Source organism: Eriocheir sinensis, chromosome 55 (genome assembly GCF_024679095.1).
Source record: "Eriocheir sinensis breed Jianghai 21 chromosome 55, ASM2467909v1, whole genome shotgun sequence".
Lineage (NCBI taxonomy): Eukaryota > Metazoa > Arthropoda > Malacostraca > Decapoda > Varunidae > Eriocheir > Eriocheir sinensis.
This window is the reverse complement of record NC_066563.1, coordinates 11,491,630-11,511,606: the sequence shown is the minus strand read 5'-3', so window position 1 is coordinate 11,511,606 and position 19,977 is coordinate 11,491,630. Positions and strand designations below refer to the sequence as shown.

Here is a 19,977-nt window from a genome sequence, read left to right as displayed (position 1 = left end):
AGACACAACACTCATGGCTGTTACACAAAGGCTTGCAACATTTTTTCAGACAGGGAAAAACAACAACATTAATTTATATTTTAATGACTACAAAGTGTTATATAATTGATTATTACTAAAATCAATTGGTGCAGTCCCTATGAAAACAATATACTTTGAAAAGCTCATGGAAACATCGCACGTCCCACCCAGCCATGGCAGAATAACGCGACCACTCACCCGCTGATGGCGAAGTTGTACACCATCTGCTTCAGTCTGCGGCTCAACTGTTCCTCATTGTAGGTGAGCGGCAGGTTAAAGAGCTTCCTGTAGGCTGCGGGGGAGAAGAGGTAGGCTAGCTCGGCGCCGTGCAGGGCCCCCGAGATGTTAGTGTTGGAGCGGTAGATGTCTCTGCTGACGAAGGTGTTGACGAAGAGGTGGGTGTTGAGGCCCCTACGTGACGCCTCCTCGGCCGTCCTCACCACAGGCGCATTGAACATCCCGGCCGTGAAGAGCTGCGAGGAAGGTTCCAAAAACTCTTACCTTCTCAGGGCCTGTAACTCTGGGTGATGACTCCTGCTTCTCGTGTTTGTATGTACTTCACAACAGTAAGCAGTTCACAGAAGCAACCCAAACAGAACTCCTTCCAATACTTTGTTGCGAAAGTGATTACGTCATATTTAACGGGGATCATGTTTTTTTTTTAATGGTCCCTCTAAGCGAGAAAAATGAGTAAAAATCACCCCTCACACAAACCATTTCATAATATATATCAAAGCATTTGTGATCATATTATGTATCATCTATTTTGGGGGGGTTTATATCATGGCACAAATTTGGCCCGTCGCTGCTACCGGGTTTTAAAATGTCATATAGCAGTTTCATTTTTCAACAATAGAAAGCTCAAGAGCAATAAAACTAGACTGTAAAGTTCAATATGCAGCGAAATATAAAACTCCCATGTTGATGTTAAAATCTGAAAATCTGAAGAAAAAAAAAATTCCAAAATACTTGACGAAAAAATTGAGCACGTCCTCGCGGTCCCTCCCTCCTACCTTGACGATCTCGAGGACCAGGTTGAAGGTATCGCCGGGCAGCGCCTTGTCCGGGTAGGCGTACTCCACCATCCGCTTCACCACCTCCGCGTCCGTGCCAAAGCCGGCCAGCGTCGTCACCAGCGGCACCAGGATCTCGTGGGCGTAGCGGCGCAGGTCGTCGTACCCCATGTTGTTGATCTCCCTCTTGAGGTCTGTGATGGCGGGACGAATGGCGAAGTTTGAAGTAATGTTTCCCTCACCAATAGCTAGAAACTCACAAGCCACCTCTCCTCCCGAAATTGACCTCTCTTTCGGCCACCTCTTTGGATTCTTTTTGTGAGTAGCGAGTGGCGGGCTTTTTTTTTTATTGTTGTATACTTTTTTGTGCCCTTGAGCTGTCTCCCTTGTTGTAAAAAAAAAAAAACGCGGACATCAAAAGGTAAGAGACTAAAAAATGTTACTATGTTCCTTTGAGGCCAATGAGCATACTTTGAAGCAATGTTTCACTCACCAATAGCTAGAAACTCACAAGCACACGAGCATCAAAAGGTAAGAGACTAAAAAATGTTACTATGCTACCTTTGAGGCCAATGGAGCATACTACAGGCAATATTCTCGAAAGCTACTAAAAAGTCTAAAAAGGTAGAGAGGTATCGTACCAACGGTGCTAAATTGTCGTACTCAGCCTCCTATGTTTGCCGATTTACGACTCCAAAACTGCCTCCTCGACACCCAAAACTGCCTTTAATATAGTTACCGTTAAAATGGTTAATTATTGGTGTTTTTTGGCAATAGCTATGGATCAGAAACAAGTAAATACGAGGCTCTGAGTAGACTGAGTACGATAATCTGGCAATGGTGTATCGTACATTTGGAACCTAAAAGAAACATATTAAACAATGCTATACCACACAAAAGGGCCGGCTGAATAACTTAAAAGGTTTTCGAAAGGTACTCAATAAACCTGCCAATAAAAAAAACGATAACAGTATCCCCTCCAGCGTCACCTACTCACACAGCATAACGGAGCCGTCGTCTTCTGAGAGGCCCAACAGAAGAGGGATTCTCCTGTTGGCACTTTCGCGGATGGCACTCAGAGGCTGTAGAGGCACCATCCGCTCCTCGGGGGGCAGGAAGGTGTCTACGACGGGCGCGAAGAGGAGGTTAGGGTTGCCATCCTGCCGAAGTTGCGAAAGTGACGAGAGTGGGGCGGCGAAGTGTTGGAAAGATGACAATGTGGGATGGCGGGAAGTTTAATGGAGCAAAGTTGATCGATAGTGATTAATGGAGCAAGATTGATCGATAGTGATGAATGGAGCAAGATTGATCGATAGTGATTAATGGAGCAAGATTGATCGATAGTGATTAATGGAGCAAGATTGATCGATAGTGATTAATGGAGCAAGATTGATCGATAGTGATTAATGGAGCAAGATTGATCGATAGTGATTAATGGAGCAAAATTGATCGATAGTGATTAATGGAGCAAGATTGATCGATAGTGACACAGGCGCACAGACACAAGCTCGTGCAGACAGGTAGACGGACACAGACACACAAACAGATAGATACATAGAAAGACACACACAGGCACACGCAAACTGTCAGAAACACACACACACACACACACACACACACACACACACACACACACACACACACACACACACACACACAGACGCATTAATAAACAGACAGACAAAAACGCAAGTACACAGACACACAGATAAAACAGATATACAAACAAGCAGATATATATAAAAAGAGACAATCAGAGAGAGACCGACGGACAGAGAGATGGGCAAACACATAAATACACAGACAGACGGTCACACATATACACACACGCACACACACACACACACACACATACACATAAATACACCCCTGATCACACGCACAAAGATACACCCCATTCCCTCACACACACCCTCTCTCTTCCCTCCCCCCCACACACACTCACACCCTTTTTCTTCCCCCCCACAAGCACTCCATCTCTCCCCACAAACACACCTTTCATTTCCCCCCATACACCCCCTCCCCACCCCCCACACCCACCTCGAACAGACTCTCCACTGCCTGTACAATCTGGTCGGCGTTCTTCTTCCTGATGCAGCCCAGAAGATACGAGGATCCGGACACGTAACCGCAGCCCAGTTGCTTAGAGAGTCTCCGAGCGGCGACGCGCGGCTGCCTGCTGAGTGCCCACGGTGCCAGGTGCGTCCCCGACATTAAGATCATCTGCTGGAAGGGTCCTGCGGCGGGAGGGAAAGGTCAGGAGAGAAAGTGATTGAGAATAGAAAGGTCAGTATTGAAAGTGATTAAGGGCATGAGAGAAAGGTCAGGAGAGAAATTGATTGAGGACAGGAGGGAAAGGCAAGGAGAGAAAGTGACTGAGGACAAGAGAGAAAGAAGAGAAAGTGGTTGAGGAGAGGAGAGAAAGAAGAGAAAGTGGCTGAGGAGAGGAGAGAAAGAAGAGAAAGTGGTTGAGGACAAGAGAGAAAGAAGAGAAAGTGGTTGAGGAGAGGAGAGAAAGAAGAGAAAGTGGTTGAGGACAAGAGAGAAAGAAGAGAAAGTGGTTGAGGAGAGGAGAGAAAGAAGAGAAAGTGTTTGAGGAGAGGAGAGAAAGAAGAGAAAGTGTTTGAGGAGAGAAAGAAGAGAAAGTGTTTGAGGAGAGGAGAGAAAGAAGAGAAAGTGGTTGAGGAGAGGAGAGAAAGAAGAGAAAGTGTTTGAGGAGAGGAGAGAAAGAAGAGAAAGTGTTTGAGGAGAGGAGAGAAAGAAGAGAAAGTGTTTGAGGAGAGGAGAGAAAGAAGAGAAAGTGGTTGAGGACAGGAGAGAAAGGTCAGGTGAGAAACTGTTTGAGGGCAGGAGAAAAAAAATGTCAGGAGGGAAAGTGGTTCAGGACAGGAAAGGAAAACGTTAAAAGATAAGGAGGAGGGTATCAGACACCTCTCCTCCCGAAACTGACCTCTCTTTCGGCCACTCCTCTACTCTTTAAGGAGCAGTGAGTAGCGGGCTTTTTTTTTTCACTAGTTTTTTTTTTTTTTTACGCCCTTGAGCTGTCTCCTTTGCTGTAAAAAAAAAATGAGGACAGGAGGGAAAACATCAGAAGGTGAAATATTGTTAAAGGAAATAGGAAATTGTCAGGTGGAAGGACAGGTGAGGCGATCAAGTAAATATATAATAAAAGTTGACGCTCCAGTTTTTTCGTACAAAGCTGTTATAATCAACGTGGGAAAAAATGATAAGCTGAGTGAACGTCCAGGAAATTAGATGTACACAAAGCGGAAAAATGATTTGTTTAGAAAAGCTTTGCTGATTGGAGATTTTAAACATTAAAAGTATATATTAAGTGGCAAGGAGATTGAAGTACAGTACATATGAATAGGTTTTACAGTGTGGGAGAAAATGACATTTACGTAAGCCTCATGTAGGCTAATCGACGTCGAACTGAGAATAAAAAAATAAAAAAACGGGAGATATGTGTTAAAATTTGTTGATTCCTCGAACAATATGTAGGTAGCCTTAGTCTGTTTGTCTGCGAGGTTCGGAAGGTTTAATCCTCCATGTAGACAAAGGACAACAGAGGCACGGGGGAGGCAGGAGTCAGGAAGGATATTCTGACAAGTCTTTGAAGATCGAAAACTCTCCACTTTCAAAGACAGGACTTGAAGCGGAGACCTGAGACAAAAATAATTGGACGGAAGAACTTTGAAGTGAACCAGTAAGAGAAAAAGACGGCCCACAACAGGTAGAAGCGAGGCGTCTGTAATGACCTTGGCTGCGTGGGTGGACGAGGTGGTAGGCGGCGGAGGCGGCCCCTGCGGAGTGCCCCAGCAGCGTCACCTTCGTCAGGTCACCGCCGAACTTGTCCACGTTCTCCGCCACCCACTGCAGCGCCAACGACTGGTCCCGCAGCCCAAGGTTCCCCGGCAACACTCGGTCCTCCCAGCTCAGGAAGCCTGCAACATTCACGCAACAGATAGGAAAGGAAGGCATATTTGGAAACGATGTATACAGACTTATATACAGACAAAATTCACAAAATATATAAAGAAACAAAATAATGAACCAATATACGGGCATGTCCTCACTTTTAAAATTATATCATTCACACGATAAATACTGAAAACTGAAATTTTCTGAAACTATTTGAACATGGCGAACAATGAAAAAAGACCACTGGAATTGTATATTAGTTATTTATGCATAATAATTATTTATGAACCGGCTGCATTCAAACGATAAATTGTAATAAAAACGATCCTGCGAAATTATTTATTGCTATCTACAAATTTCCAGCACCTCTTGAAATATATCGAAACTGTTCAATTTATAGAAATTAACCACGCGAGCTCAAGTGTATGCACGTGACATATTGAGCAGAGCCAGCACGCTCCGGGGAAAGGTTAAAAAGTTTGTGATTAGATTCTTTTGACCGAGACAGACACAGGACTCGAGTACAAAGGAAACCCCGAATTCATCCCACACAATGGTTGGGCGTGTAAGGTACGGCGGGATGCAACACCAAAACAAAGAGAATTACTGAGGAACAAACAGCAGGCGAAGAAAAGCTACTCGATAGGAAAGAGAAATAACGAAGGGATGAGGCAAAACAGGTGGGCGTGTGCGGTACGGAGGAATGCAACACACCGAAACGAAGATAATTACTGAAGAACAAACAGCAGGCGACGAAAAGCTACTCGATAGGAAAGATAAATAACGAAGGGACGAGGCCAAACCGATCCATCCCGACAAACATAAATGATTGGTCACTCAGCCGCTGCGGGAAAGGCCAGGAAAGAATGGAGGGAAAGAAAGTTAATCAAGAAAGCAAGAAACAACAGTGTCTGGAGTGAGAACACGAAAGCAAAACAGTGCCAATATTTATTTTCCAGTAAGTAAAAACAACCTAAGCATAACTAGCAGGAATTAAAGTTGTCGAAGGGAGAACAAAGGCAACTCACCCGTCCTCCGCCCCGCCCTGCCGTCCACCCATCCACTAACAAGGACAAGTTTTTTTTCTTTCTCTTTTTCATGGCCGTCCTTCAGTGTGTTTGATGTACACCCAAACTATATGTGTGTGTGTGTGTGTGTGTGTGTGTGTGTGTGTGTGTGTGTGTGTGTGTGTGTGTGTGTGTGTGTGTGTGTGTGTGTGTGTGTGTGTGTGTGTGTGAGAGTTTCGTCCTTTTTGGCAGCTTTGCGTGATTGAGTCCAGCTCGTTATGCTCTGAATTTTAACTCCTCATTATGATTCCGAAAGCCAACACACGCCAATGATCTTTTTTTGGGGGGGAGCGTGGGTAGAGCTTCTCATTAGTAGAGCAAAGGGAAAATGTCACCATCAAGGCTTACAAACATAACACCTAAATATGGGCCGTATTAAAAGACATTTCGCAGCCTAAGAACACATATTTGACAAGGCTTTCGTAGGAGTTGTGGGCATTTCCAGGAGTAGCTTTATGACCCTGGTGTTAGTTTGACCCTTCTTCTGTACCGTGAACCTTAGGAAACACTCATTAGAACCCGACTGACCCCCTCTTTGACCTTTAGAAATAGCTGATATGAGAAGCGAAGGTGTCTTGTAATACCAGCCATAGTATAATCCCGCCCAGCCCCGTTCCTCACCGAAGGCGTTGGTGCGGTAGTTGAAGGACACGACGATCAGGTCAACGGCCGCAAGGTCCTGCCCGGGGAACCTTGAAGGCGCCGAGGTGACGAAGAGCTCTCCCTCCATCAGCACCACCACCGGGTACTGACGGAAGCCCCGCGGCAACTGACGGAGAGGAAAGAAGGAGGCGAAGAATGAGTGAAAAGGCTGCTGTTGTGAGTTGTTATGGAATGGAGTATAGATTAATGAGTGTTCCTGCCTGTTTTATTCCTTTTCTTACAACAACGAAATAAGACTGTTAGATACTTCCCCGATAAAAGAACAGAGAATGAGTGGCCAAAAAAGAGGTCAATTTCCGGAGACGCTGTTTGCTCTTACCTGTTTATCTTGATACGGAGCTGAATCAATCTGGGGCTATTACACTGGGCAAATCTTCCGTGGATCTTCAATCAAACCACGATTTCCGCTGGCGTGGTTCTCATATTTCCGTGGTTTTCTGACGTGTCCACGATCTTCCAAAGCTACGGTAGATTTCACCGAAGGACGACGGTATTACTCACCATCATCAGCAGCAGCAATAACAAGAAACAAATGAGAACCACGCTAGCGGAAATCGTGGTTTGACTGAAGAACCACGGAAAATTTGCCCAGTGTAATAGCCCTTTAAGTTTGATTCGGCTCCGTACCAAAACAAACAGGTAAGAGCAAACAGCATCTCCGGAAATTGACCTCTCATCACATCTCATATAACAATCCCATAAACTTTGGAATACGTTTGGCATATAGGATTACGTTTGCTGAAGTGCCCCATCCACCACTTCGGATTAAAAACTGAATACCCTAACATCATCACCTCTCGTTTCGTAGAGTGATATATGACCAAGCTTGTGGGGTTTAGTACAAATTAGTGGCAGTAACGATGACAGTGGAGATAAAAGACAGACGAGACTTGAAAAACGGCGGAGACAGTTTGGAGAAGGAGTTGAGAGGCCTTGAAGAGCTCAGCAGCAATGGACGACAAAGAAATAAAAACATAAGACCTAATGAGATGTATACTGGGGGCAATGAAAAACACCCCAGGCTTTACAGAGGGAAGGCGGAAGTGGGTAACCCTGATAGAGGAAACTGATGGAAGTGGAAGATATTGGGAAAGAGTAATGGGGTGAGGATAATGGGAGAGGAGAGAGAGTCTGGCTATTAGGGCGGCGTTAGTGAGTGAAAACGAATTAATGAGAATGGGTATCGAGTGGAGATCTAAATTGCTATGGTTGATGGGAATTGGTTTAAAAGAGGCGGGAGAGGAAGAGTAGGAGGAGGAGGAGGAGGAGGAGGAGGAGGAGGAAACGGAAAAAGATATGTAAGGGAGAAGGAGGAGGAAGAGAAAGTGGGGTAGGTGGAGGAGAAAGTGGAGGAGAAGGAGGAGGAGAAAAGGAGGAGGAAACGGATAAAAAGAGATGAAAGGGAGAAGGAGGATGAAGAGAAAGTGGGGTAGGTGGAGGAGAAAGTGGAGGAGAAGGAGGAGGAGAGAAGGAGGAGGAAACGGATAAAAAGAGATGAAGGGGAGAAGGAGGAAGGAGAGGAAGTGGAGAAGGTGGAGGAGAAAGTGGAGGAGGAGGAGAGAAGGAGGAAAAAGAGGAAGTGGAGAAGGTGGAGGTAAAAATGATGGAGAAAAAAGAGGAGGAGAAGGAGAAGGGGATAGAGAACGAGACAGGAAGAAGGGGGAGAAAGAGAAGAAAGAAAAAGGAGAAAAAGAAGAGACGGAGGCAGCCAACGACGAGGAAGAGGAAGAGAAGGAGAAACAGCGGAAATGAGAGAGGAAATGAGGAGGGGAAATTAAGGGAATGAGGGAGAGGAGGAAAAAAAGAGGAAATGGCGAGGAGAAACGAGACAGAGGACAAGAAAAACAGAAGACGCTGGGAAGGAAAACAGTGATGATGAGGAAACAGTGCCACAGGAAGAAGAAGAATGAAGGGAAACTATAAGGAAAAGAAACAAACAAACAAGCGAATGAAAATGAAAATAAAATAAAAAAACAAGGAAATGGAGGGAAAAAATAATGTAAGATAGACACAAAAAAGACAAAAAGGGAGAATATGAGAAAAAGAAACAAGCAAACAAGGAAGGAATGGAAATTAAGAAAAGACATTATTAAAGAAGGCAAGAAAAATGGGAGACAGAGGGAGGAAAAAAGTTAATAAGAATGTCAGATGTAATTCTCTCTCTCTCTCTCTCTCTCTCTCTCTCTCTCTCTCTCTCTCTCTCTCACTCTCTCTCTCTCTCTCACACTCTCTCTCACACTCTCTCTCTCACCCACTCTCTCTACCTCTCTCTCTCTCTCTCTCTCTACCCCTCTCTCTCTATCCCACTCTCTCTGCCCCTCTCTCTCTCTCCCCCTCTCCCTCACTACCCTTCTCTCTCCCTCTCCACCCCTCTCTCTACCTCGGGAATCCACACGTTGATGGTAAGGCAGTCCTCGGAGGTGTGCATCCCCGTCAGGAAGGGCTGAGGACACACCGCCCCGAACTCGTTGGCGAAGAGCGTCGTGGTCCAGCCCTCGTGACGGATCGGCGGCTGTGGGAAGCGAAGCGATGGTGATGATAATGATGATGATGATGATGAAAGTGATGATGATGGTAGTAGTAGTAGTAGTAGTAGTAGTAGTGGTAGTAATAGTAGTAGTAGTAGTAATTATCTATATTTATCCAGCTGCATGTTCACTCCCTTCCTTGCTTCAGGCGCCTCCAAATCATAGAAAAAAATACACAGTGCAAATCTTCAAATGGATGTGTAACCATTTTATATATCCTGTGCGTACTATCAAACTGGATTTTGGGCGACTGTGGAAGAATGCGAAACGAAACACCACTTAACACTTTTGTACGGAGAAGGAGTGTATGAAAATAAAACTTGAGTGAAATATTTTGAAAAGTTTACTCTGTCCAGCGAATCTACGTAGTGAGGCAAGTTTTCACACACACACACACACACACACACACACACACACACACACACACACACACACACACACAACCATCCCTCCCACCCACCCACAGAACCCCCCTTTCCCCCCAGACACACACTAGAACCCCCCCCCACCCCCCGCAACACACACATTATCCCCCCCATCACAAACACACACACACACACACACGCACTAAAACCAAACAAGCTTCATCAATAACTCGATAATGAGCCATCCTGATTTTTTTTTTCTTTACAAATTTTCTGTTTAAAGTTCCGAAAAGGACAAACACACACACACACACACACACACACACACACACACACACACACACACACACACACACACACACACACACACAACTTGGCGGCCACTGATTAAAACTTCAGGCCCATAAAATAAATAGTATTGATTTTGTTCTGATTCCTGTATAACTTTTTTCTTTTCATGTTTATTGCAGCGTGTATCAGCGAGGACATCTCTGGTCTCGTACTCCTATGACATCAAGAGATCTGATTCGTGATTTGCTCTCTCTCTCTCTCTCCTTTTTCTCTTTTTTCTCTCTTTTCTCTTCTTTTTCTCTTTTTTTCTTTCTTTTTTCTCTTTTGTTTGTTTGTTTGTTTGTTTGTTTCTTTCTTTCTTTCTATCTCTATCTGTCTATCTATCTATCTATCTACACAGCAGTTTCTCATCCCTCATACGTATACTCAGTTTCCTCCTTCCCTTACAATAAATACCCGTCATTCAACCCCAATTACAGGTAGGAGAAACGCGACTCACCTGGAATCTAAGCTGGTCTACGGGAGGCTTGGCGTAAGGTATGCCCAGGTAAGCGTACACCTGCCGCTCGTTTGTTTCTCTAATTACCTGAGGGAAGAAAAGTAAACAAAGAAAGGTAAGCATGAATGGAGGGGAGGGATATGGAAGGTGAATGTGTGGGTGGGGGGGGAGAGAGTGGGAGTGGTTGTGTGTGTGTGGGGGGGGGAAGGGGGGGAGTGTGTGTGTGTGTGTGTGTGTGTGTTTGTGTGTGTGTGTGCGTCGGCAGGGTGGAGTGTTGGGTTCACGGAGTAGAACGACGGAGTTTCGTTGTAAAAAAAAAAAAAAAAAAATAACAGAACACAATATACAAATAAATCCACGCCCATACATTCGCATGTACATACATACATACATACATACATACATACATTCATACATACATATATACATGCCCGCAAAAATAACAAACAAACAAACATACAAGTAAACATACCTATAATTATCTGTATAACAAACAAACAAACAAATAAGTAAACACGCGTATAATCATCTGTATTTTTTATACTGTACAAATTACACACACACACACACACACACACACACACACACACACACACACACACACAATAAATAGCTGTGTTGGGAAATTAACAAAAGACAGGATGTAGAGAATGTGGGAAAAAAATATACACACACACACACACACACACACACACACACACACACACACACATACCCCTCCCCTCCTCCCCCCATAGACACACTCACCCCTTGAACATTCCCTTGTCTAAGCCTTATAATGGAATCCTGGGCGAGTGTTCCTTCCATCAGCACCATCAGCACTAACACCATCACCGTAAGCCCCCAGAGCCTCGTAGATGTTAAAGGGGCTGTGGTTTGGGCGGCGGAGGAGCCCAACACCCGACCTTCATCCCTCTCAGCGGACGAGGATGACTGTACAGCTGGAGAGGATGGAAGTGAGCTCTGAATGCCTGCCGAATCTCCTCTCCCCGCCCTTGTTATTGGCTGCTGTGCTCGTGGTATTGATGTCTCATGGCTCTCATTCAGCGCTTCCGTGTCCTGCTTCGTTTGGGAATGAGAAGGAGGGAGAGGAGGAGCGAGAGGAGGAGGAGGAGCAGCTGGAGAACAAAGCGTGGGAATAATTGGAGATGATGAGGAGGGGGATAAAGTTGGAGGATAAAGAGGCGGTGGTGGGTGGATGTGAAGGTGTCTCGGAGATCTCTTGTTCCCTTTGGTGGCTATGGTCGCAGGATGGAGTGGGTTCCTCATCTTGTGTGCTGGTGTGTTCTCCGCTCATCGGCTCACATTGACACAAAATTCCTTCCCTTCTACGCCTCTGTGGCCCCCAACATGGCGTGGCACTTTTCACAAACAATCCACAGCGTTGGAACTTTCCGTCCGTCATCTACAGACCGTGAAGGCCATCGGAAGTGCCCGCAGCCCGTCACTCTCCTACCACATTTCCAGCCGAATATGCGAGGGAAGTGTCTCCAGTCTTCCTTCCTTCTCGGCCAGTGTCATCGTCTTCCTCATCTTTCTGAAGCGCGCGGTGCATATTCGCTTGTCTTCTGCATCACTGCTAAGATTTCTTCCCCTGCAATGAAAAGAAAAACCGAAATGAGATGCATATGATTCATAGACTGAGAAATAGCAAAAGGGCTAAGAGATCACTCACATCCCAGAAGTATAATAAAGTCAAAATTTGCACTGATGCTTGTGTGACTGAGGCAACGCGAGATGGTGGTGGTCGGGAAGGGAGGGCGGGGAGTTGATGGTGGAGGTGGGGAAGGGCGGGGGGGAGGGGGGGAAGTCGATGGTGGAGGTGGGGAAGGGTGGGGGGCGGAGTCGATGGTGGAGGTGGAAGATGAAGAAAGGAAGACTGAAAGAGATGGAAGGAGCGGCCTGCCCCTTCCCTCTGTTCCTTGACGTGTAGTGTCTTTTCAATTCCCCCCGAGACGTACGCTGATGAGATATGAAGATGAAAAAGACTTCATAGGCGGACCGACGTGCATTCAAATTGGCAATTCTTGGACGATATAAGTCACTTGAGGCAATAAAGCAAAATGGCATGTAGAGTATCAGCTTGAGCATCATTACAGTGAAGAATAGTCATAAATATACCGCTAAAAAGTCTGCAGGAAATTAATGCATACAAACCCACAAAAGAAACAAAATAAAAAAGAAGACGTGAAACACACAAAAAAATGAGAAAGAGGGAAAGAGGAAATGAGGGAGATCAGAAAGAAAGCCAAAGAAATATATTCATATGATGGAGCTTTGATCGCGGCCAAATGGATCCCCGTGGAGCTTTCGTTACCTCTAAAAGCGATGCCTCCCCGCCCACCCCCCCAACCCACGTGCCTCCGCCTCGCTCATGCCTAGGCAAAACACACCCACGGGAGCACGCGACCTTGGGCCTGGGTACACACACCTCGGGCCAGTCAACAGCTTAGGCGTGTGTCAGTCACCGCCTCACACTTCAGCCCGCCACTGGTCTGAGTCTAGAGTCTAGGGCAGCGGTTCTCAATCATTTTTCAGTGCTGGCACCCTGAACTTATATAAACCCTTTTGTGGCACCCCTTTTTCACCCCCCCCCCTCCTCACATGAATTTACTTCTTATGCACAATTGTACCTGCTTAAATTACTTTAATTAATGAATTAAAATTATTATCCACACTCAAACCAAAATAAACATACGGTACAGTACATGCCCAGACATAGAACTCATCAGTAGAATTAGATTAACTTAAGAGTTATAAATGCAGACTAACATAAAAAGAGGAAAAAAAAGCCATGATTCTAAATTCATGATAATCTTGTGGCACCCCTAGGCACTGTCCGTGGCACCCCAGGGTGTCGTGGCACCCAGTTTGAGAACCTCTGCTCTAGAGTCTTGACACACCGTTCAGTCAGTCTTACATCCCATCAAATATTCAAAGTTCATGTGATGTTGTTATTCTATATCCTATTTAATTCACTCCTACAGTCGAGTACTTGTTAAATAACTATGATAGCATTTCCAAAGCTTTAACTACACAGGTTTTAGATTTAAAAGAAAATAATACCGTAAAAAAACAAAATAATTTACCTTCAAAACAATTAATTTCCTTCACTTCCTTATCGCTGCACCAGACTCATGTGTACTTAGGTGTGTGTGTGTGTGTGTGTGTGTGTGTGTGTGTGTGTGTGTGTGTGTGTGTGTGTGTGCTAGGTTAGGTTAGGTTAGGTTAGGTTATATTAGGTTAGGTTAGGTTGCTAGGTCAGGTCAAATCAGGTCATATTAGGTTAGGTTGTTAGGTTAGGTTAGGTTAGGTTGTTAGGTTAGGTCAGGACAGGTTAGATTAAGTTAGGTTAGGTTGTTAGGTTAGGTTAGGTTGTGTCTATGTATTAAAATTTTAACAATGCAACATACCATAAAACCTGTCGCCGTAACTTCCTCCATTTTTCAGCAGATAACGAGACGAACGAAGATTTGGGGCACGGGGAAGGAGGAAGCCCACAGGAAATTGGGTGAAAACTTAAAAGGGAATAGGCTGGAATCTCGAATGACTGACGAATGCCTTTTCTCTCTATACATATCCCTCTGACTCCCTCGTATTGTTCATTTCTTTTCCTGCCTCACTCTTGCTTCTTCCTCGTTCCCCTCTTCCTCCCTCCTACTATTCTTCTCCCTTCCTCCCTCCTCCCTGTCCCCTCTTTTTCTCCCTTCCCCAATCTTCGGTGTCGCTCTTCCTGTCCCTCTCGCCTCCCTGACCTCCATTTCTCCTTCGCTCAATTCTGTCCGCTTCTTCCCTCCCCTCGGCCGTCGTGAAGGCTTCAAGATTAATGAATGTTGTAAAGGGTCGGAGGAGGGCAGTTGTGAGGGGCGAAAAGAGGCGAAGAACTACAGGTGTGTGTGTGTGTGTGTGTGTGTGTGTGTGTGTGTGTGTGTGTGTGTGTGTCTAATCATTGCGACTCATCTTTTATACACACACACACACACACACACACAGACACACACACACACACACACACACACACACACACACACACGAGCGCCATCTACTAATGAGGATCTCAACTTCATTAAAATTAAAAGGTCGAGTCAATAGTCTTATGAAGTACAAGCTGTCTCGTTTACATAACCTGGAAACCATTCTGAGAACATATTTAGCATCCTTACAGAACCTTAACGACTCATTAGAACCGTTCAAAAGACACTTAGCAAGTTGATATTCTGAGTCCCATTCGCCCGGATCTCACATCAAGTATTTCCAAAAGCCAAGAAGATTAATCGGGTTCAAAATGAGTGTTTTTTTCTAGGTTCATGGTACAGAAGAAGAGTCAGACTACCACCCAGGGCCATAGAGGTACCTCGTCTTTTGGGCGCTTATCTATACTCTTTTTTATAGGGGCAGTGATTAACGGGGTTTTTTCTCTCAATTATTTTTCCTTTATCCTTGACCTGCTTCCTTTACTGTAAAAATATTGAGATACCCAGAAATCCTACGAGAGCCTTATCAAATATGTGTACTTGGGCCTAAAGAGTCGTAAAGTTGTAAAGGATGTTAAATGTGTTCGCAGGATGATTTTTAGGTGATGTTAACGACACTGCGCCGAAATGGTTAAGAATAAGGCTCTTGGAAACACCTCGATACACGCATGACCCATTTCAATTTATCCTTCACCTATAATCACTCACAGTACACACCCTCGCATCCCCGTACAGGCAAGGCTAGATTCGATTAGCCAGTCCATTTCACACCCTCGCTCGCCTCATCACTCTCCCAATCCCTGGTTTTCACGCGTGCAGACCTGGAAATGGCGTGGGAGTGCAGGAAGCCATGGCAGTCGAGGGCAAGAGGAGGAAAATACGTGTAATGGAAAGTAGGAATTTATCGGCCTTGAGTCTCCCCTCTAGTTTCCCCTCGGTGAAAATTATGTGAGTGAATCTTGAAATACGGTTGCGGTTAATGTTTTTGCTTCTGTTGCCTCTCTGATTTATTTTGACTTTTATTGTGTGCTGTTGTTATGTTAAGTGGGCATTTGTAAGTTCCTCCCATTTGGTGAAAATTTATGAAGAATGGAAGTCGTGGAAAGGGTTTACAGTTTGCGTTTTTTGATATTATGGTTGTTAACTTTATTTTCGGTCTGTTTTTTGCGACAGAGGAAGCAGCTCAAGGGCAAACATCAAGAAAACAAAGCAAACCCGAAATTAACCTCTGATTTTGGACACTCCTAACTGTTCTGTTCAGAGCAGGAGAGGTATTTTTTTTTTTTTTTTTTTTTTTTGCTTGCATCCTTGAGCTGTAAAAAAAAAAAAAAACGAAAACAGAAAAGCTAGACACCTTCTTACCAGCGCCACCATTGTATCCCTCCCACAACCATAACCACCACCATCAAACTCACTATTACCAACTCCATCCCCACTACCAGCATCCCTTGCACCACCACCACCACCATTATCTTCATTTCCATCACCATGCGCTACCCCTAGAGTCTACCAGCATCACATCCACCACCGACACTGTCATCACTACTTCTGTATCTACCACCACCACCACCGTCCCAATATTTCGACCTGCATCACTCCCACCACCACCAACTCCATCACAATCAATACCAGTAACATCAGTATAAGTGTCCCCACCATAACTCAAAGGTCCTAGCTGACATTTCAGGACCTCAGTAAGTAGCCGATAACGACCCTCATGCTATCCTGATGACCTCCTATCAAAGGGACTCTAACGAAATGCTGAATAAAGTCGAGCCCCGGGAGGCATGGGTTAGGCAAGATGGCGCAACTTTAAAATACTTGTCTGCGCGTCGACCAGCAGGCCATATCATGAAAATCTACTGGCGCCTTAGCCCGAATGTACGAAAACAACAACAACAACAACAACAACAACAACAACAAATATCATCGCCGCTACCACCATCACCAGTAACACTTCCTTCCTGATGACACAAATACTGACACCACCTCCACCACCTCCACCACCACCACCTCCACCACCACCACCACCACCACCTCCACCCAAACCAACATCCCTTCATCACCTTTCACCACCACCACCACCACCACCACCATCACAACACCAACGCACCACCAACAACAAACACCACCTCCACCACCACCATCGCTACAAACTCCACACTCACCGCCTTCTCCACCACAACCACTATCTTTATCTACACCACTAACAAACACCAACTCCACCACCACCATCGCTACAAATTCCACACGTGCCACCTTCCAGCCACCACCACCACCATTACCTCCATCGTTACACCACTCCACCACCACCAAACTCCACCACCACCACCACCATCGCTACAAACTCCACACGTACCACCTTCCAACCACCACCACCACCATTACCTCCATCGTTACACCACTCCACCACCAACAAACACTACTTCCACCACCACCACCACCACCATCGCTACAAACTCCACACGTGCCGCCTTCCAGCCAGCACCACCACCACCATTACCTCCACCACCACTCCACCACCAACAAACACTACTTCCACCACCACCACCATCACCATCGCTACAATCTCCACACGTGCCGCCTTCCAGCCAGCACCACCACCACCATTATCTGTGCACCGCTACACCACCCGCCGCTACAGGAAGTCACAATGACCCACTTTTAAGGCCAGACAAAAGGGGCGTTACCTCACCTGGCCAGGCCAATTAAGCCCCTCGATGTGTTAGGACACCTGGCGAAGGGGAATTACCTGAGCTAATTGACCTATCTCGCCCCATTAGCCTTTTACTTCCCGAACAAGAGAGAGAGAGAGAGAGAGAGAGAGAGAGAGAGAGAGAGAGAGAGAGAGAGAGAGAGTAAAAGGGGGTTGGGAAAAGGAAAGGGAAAGGGGAGGAGGGAGCTAGAAGGAACGAATGCGTGAAAGAGCGAACAAAAGAATAAAGGAAATAAAGCAAACGAAATCAAGAAAGGAAAACAATGAGAGAAAGAGAAAAAAAATCCTTTCTTAAAAAAAGAAAAAAACGTTAAGCCAAGGACGCATCAGAAGGGGAAAAGAAAATGCAGCGTAAGAGGAAAACGTGTTCTGGGAGACTATTATAAAAAGTCTGAAGGAAGAAAAAGATAAAAAATAAAGGAAAAAAAAGAACTCTCATGGAAATTAAACGGAAAATAAACCACCTCAAGACTTCCTTTGGCCTGAATAACACACACTCTCCTCTATTCACATTTTTACGACAGGAGCAATAAGAAGAAAACGAGAATGGGAAGACCTCTTTTTCTCCATTCACTCACTCCCTCTTTCTCTCTCTCTCTCCCTCTTTCACTCTCTCTCTCCCTCCTCCCTCTCCTCCACCGCTGAATTTCCTGTTTGTTAATGGAGGGGAAGTCCCTTTTCCTGGAGTGAAAGGGAGGAAGAGAAAAGCGAGAGGGAGGGAGAGGGAGAGAGAAAGAGAAGAGGAATACGAGAGAATGGAGGAACGGAGGTAAAATGATAATGAGCAGAAGAGGAGGAGAATAAGGGGGCCAGGAAGAGGAGGAGGAGGAGGAGGAGGAGGAGGAGGTATGAAAGATATTGCAAAAGTGAAATAAAAGTTGCAAAGAAACGACTCTCTCTCTCTCTCTCTCTCTCTCTCTCTCTCTCTCTCTCTCTCTCTCTCTCTCTCTCTCTCTCTCTCTCTCTCCATCACCATCAAAGAAGTTAACACAATTTCCTTCGAGCATTTTATCTTCCAAAATTAATTGACAAAGAATCGGTAATGAGCTCTAATTTCTCTTGTTCCTCATCTGTCGACCCAATTGTCTATTTCAATACCTTTCCGTTCCACCTGTCAGCCGTTCCGTCGATTTCCCGTTCACCTGTCAACCCTTCCGTCAATACGAGCAGCGGACGCCCTACCATCGCATTCCACATGACCTGTATTATTGACGACCCTCATTTCCCCACATGCCACCATCGCTTAATTACTTGCTGCATAGTTTGTCGTTGTTCCACATTCGACATGATCTTTCCCATTATGCTTGTATTCGTTCTAGCGTTCCACTCCTATTTCTAACTTGTTTCCTATACTCACTTTCATATCTCATATTCCTTTTCCACCTCTGTAAACCTCTTGTAAACCTCTTAATCCTCTTCTAAAGCTTGCAATCCTCTTCCTTTTCCTCTTAACCCTCTTTTTTTTCCACTTAATCCTTTTCTATACCAATTAATCCTCTTCGTTTTCCTCTTAATCCTCTTCTAAAACTTGCAATCCTCTTCCATTTTCTCTTAATCCTCTCCTAAACTTCTTAATCCTCTTCCTTTATCTGTTAATCCTCTTCTAAACCTCTTAATCCTCTTCTTTTTCTTCTAAATACTCTTCCTACTAAACCTCTTAATCCTCTTCCTTTATCTCTGAATCCTCTTCTAAACCTCTTAATCCTCTTCCTTTTCCTTTTAATCCTCTTCTAAATCTCTCAATCCTCTTCCTCTTCCTCGTAAACTTCTAAGATATCAGTCTCATTCTTCCGGGTAGTTACACCATTAGTCACATATACATGCCTTCAATCTTCTCCCTTACTTTCATTCGTCAACTCTCATTCTTTTAACCTCCCACATTACACTTTCTCCCTCTCTTTCATTCTTCTACTCTCCTGCCATTCTCATTCTTTCATTCTTTCACAGTCCATTTTTTCCCTCCCTTTCACTCTGCCACTCTCATTCTACCACTTTCATTCTTCCACATTCCACTCTTTTCCGTCTCTTTCATTCTGTCAATCTCGTTTATTTTTATTTTTTTACGTCGCGGCCTATTGCGCTGGTAGGCTTTTTCTCGGTGGGGCCTGATGGTCGGCCCCAGCCCGTTCTGACGCAGGCGAGTGTTTATAGTGGCGTCATCTTGTGTTGGCTCATGCTGCCCCCCGGAACTCATCTTTGAACCTCTCTTTGGAGAGGTTATCTAGAGCCCAGGTTGATGGGTGGTCTTCAGGCCAGCATGTGGGTAGTCTTAGGCCACTCGGCGGTGACTGAAAAACCTCAGCTGTGCGGCGGCCAGGATTCGAACCCGTGTCCCTCCTGGAGCTCCTGAACGCGGGGCCGTTACGCTAACCACTCAGCCACCGCCTCCCCTTGACTTGTGTACCATTACTCACGTTTCCTAACATTCCACTCGTTCTCCCTCATTTCTTGTACACACAACATTCCGTCTCCCTCATTCCGTATGACCTATGGCATTATGAATACCTTCTTGCATTCCAGTCTTTCTATATTTTCTTCACACACGGTTATTTTTCCTCATTATCTCCTTACATTACTCCACATTTACTTGCTACTTAATAACATTGCTTCCTTTTCACTCCACTCTCGCGTCTTCACTCTCTTCACAAACTTTCATTCTTAATTTCTCTTTTCAGCGTGACCCATAACATCACTCACACCTTGCAAACATTCCACTTCACTTAATTAAACACACACGAACATTATCATCCGCGAAACACATACCAGAGCAGAACAATATATTCCAACGCTCTTTTACAACATAAGCGCCTTTACCTAACTTTTAAAAGTTCAAGGCGATTGTGTTCTTTAGTTTTGCTTTCCTTTTTAACTTCTACTCACCCGGCGTGGAAGAGAGGAGCCGCTGGGGTAGGGTACTTC

At 45.1% G+C, this 19,977-nt stretch overlaps 1 protein-coding gene across 2 annotated transcripts in view; it reads right to left on the bottom strand.

Moving 5' to 3' along the window:
- Positions 1 to 19,977, bottom strand: part of LOC126984078 (venom carboxylesterase-6-like) — an 88,732-nt gene that overhangs the window by 569 nt on the left and 68,186 nt on the right. The window contains exons 1-10 of one of the 2 annotated variants that reach the window (XM_050837478.1): positions 19,939 to 19,977; positions 11,116 to 11,962; positions 10,369 to 10,455; positions 9,066 to 9,197; positions 6,644 to 6,791; positions 4,793 to 4,978; positions 3,075 to 3,271; positions 2,032 to 2,194; positions 1,035 to 1,228; positions 220 to 494 (exon numbers count right to left, since the gene is read on the bottom strand). The exon at positions 19,939 to 19,977 is cut by the window's right edge and continues 361 nt beyond it. In XM_050837478.1, the coding sequence (XP_050693435.1) occupies positions 220 to 494; positions 1,035 to 1,228; positions 2,032 to 2,194; positions 3,075 to 3,271; positions 4,793 to 4,978; positions 6,644 to 6,791; positions 9,066 to 9,197; positions 10,369 to 10,455; positions 11,116 to 11,637 (1,904 nt within the window). In that variant the 5' untranslated portion in view covers positions 11,638 to 11,962; positions 19,939 to 19,977. The remainder of the gene's footprint in view (positions 1 to 219; positions 495 to 1,034; positions 1,229 to 2,031; positions 2,195 to 3,074; positions 3,272 to 4,792; positions 4,979 to 6,643; positions 6,792 to 9,065; positions 9,198 to 10,368; positions 10,456 to 11,115; positions 11,963 to 19,938) is intronic. The other variant, XM_050837476.1, reaches the window with a different exon arrangement.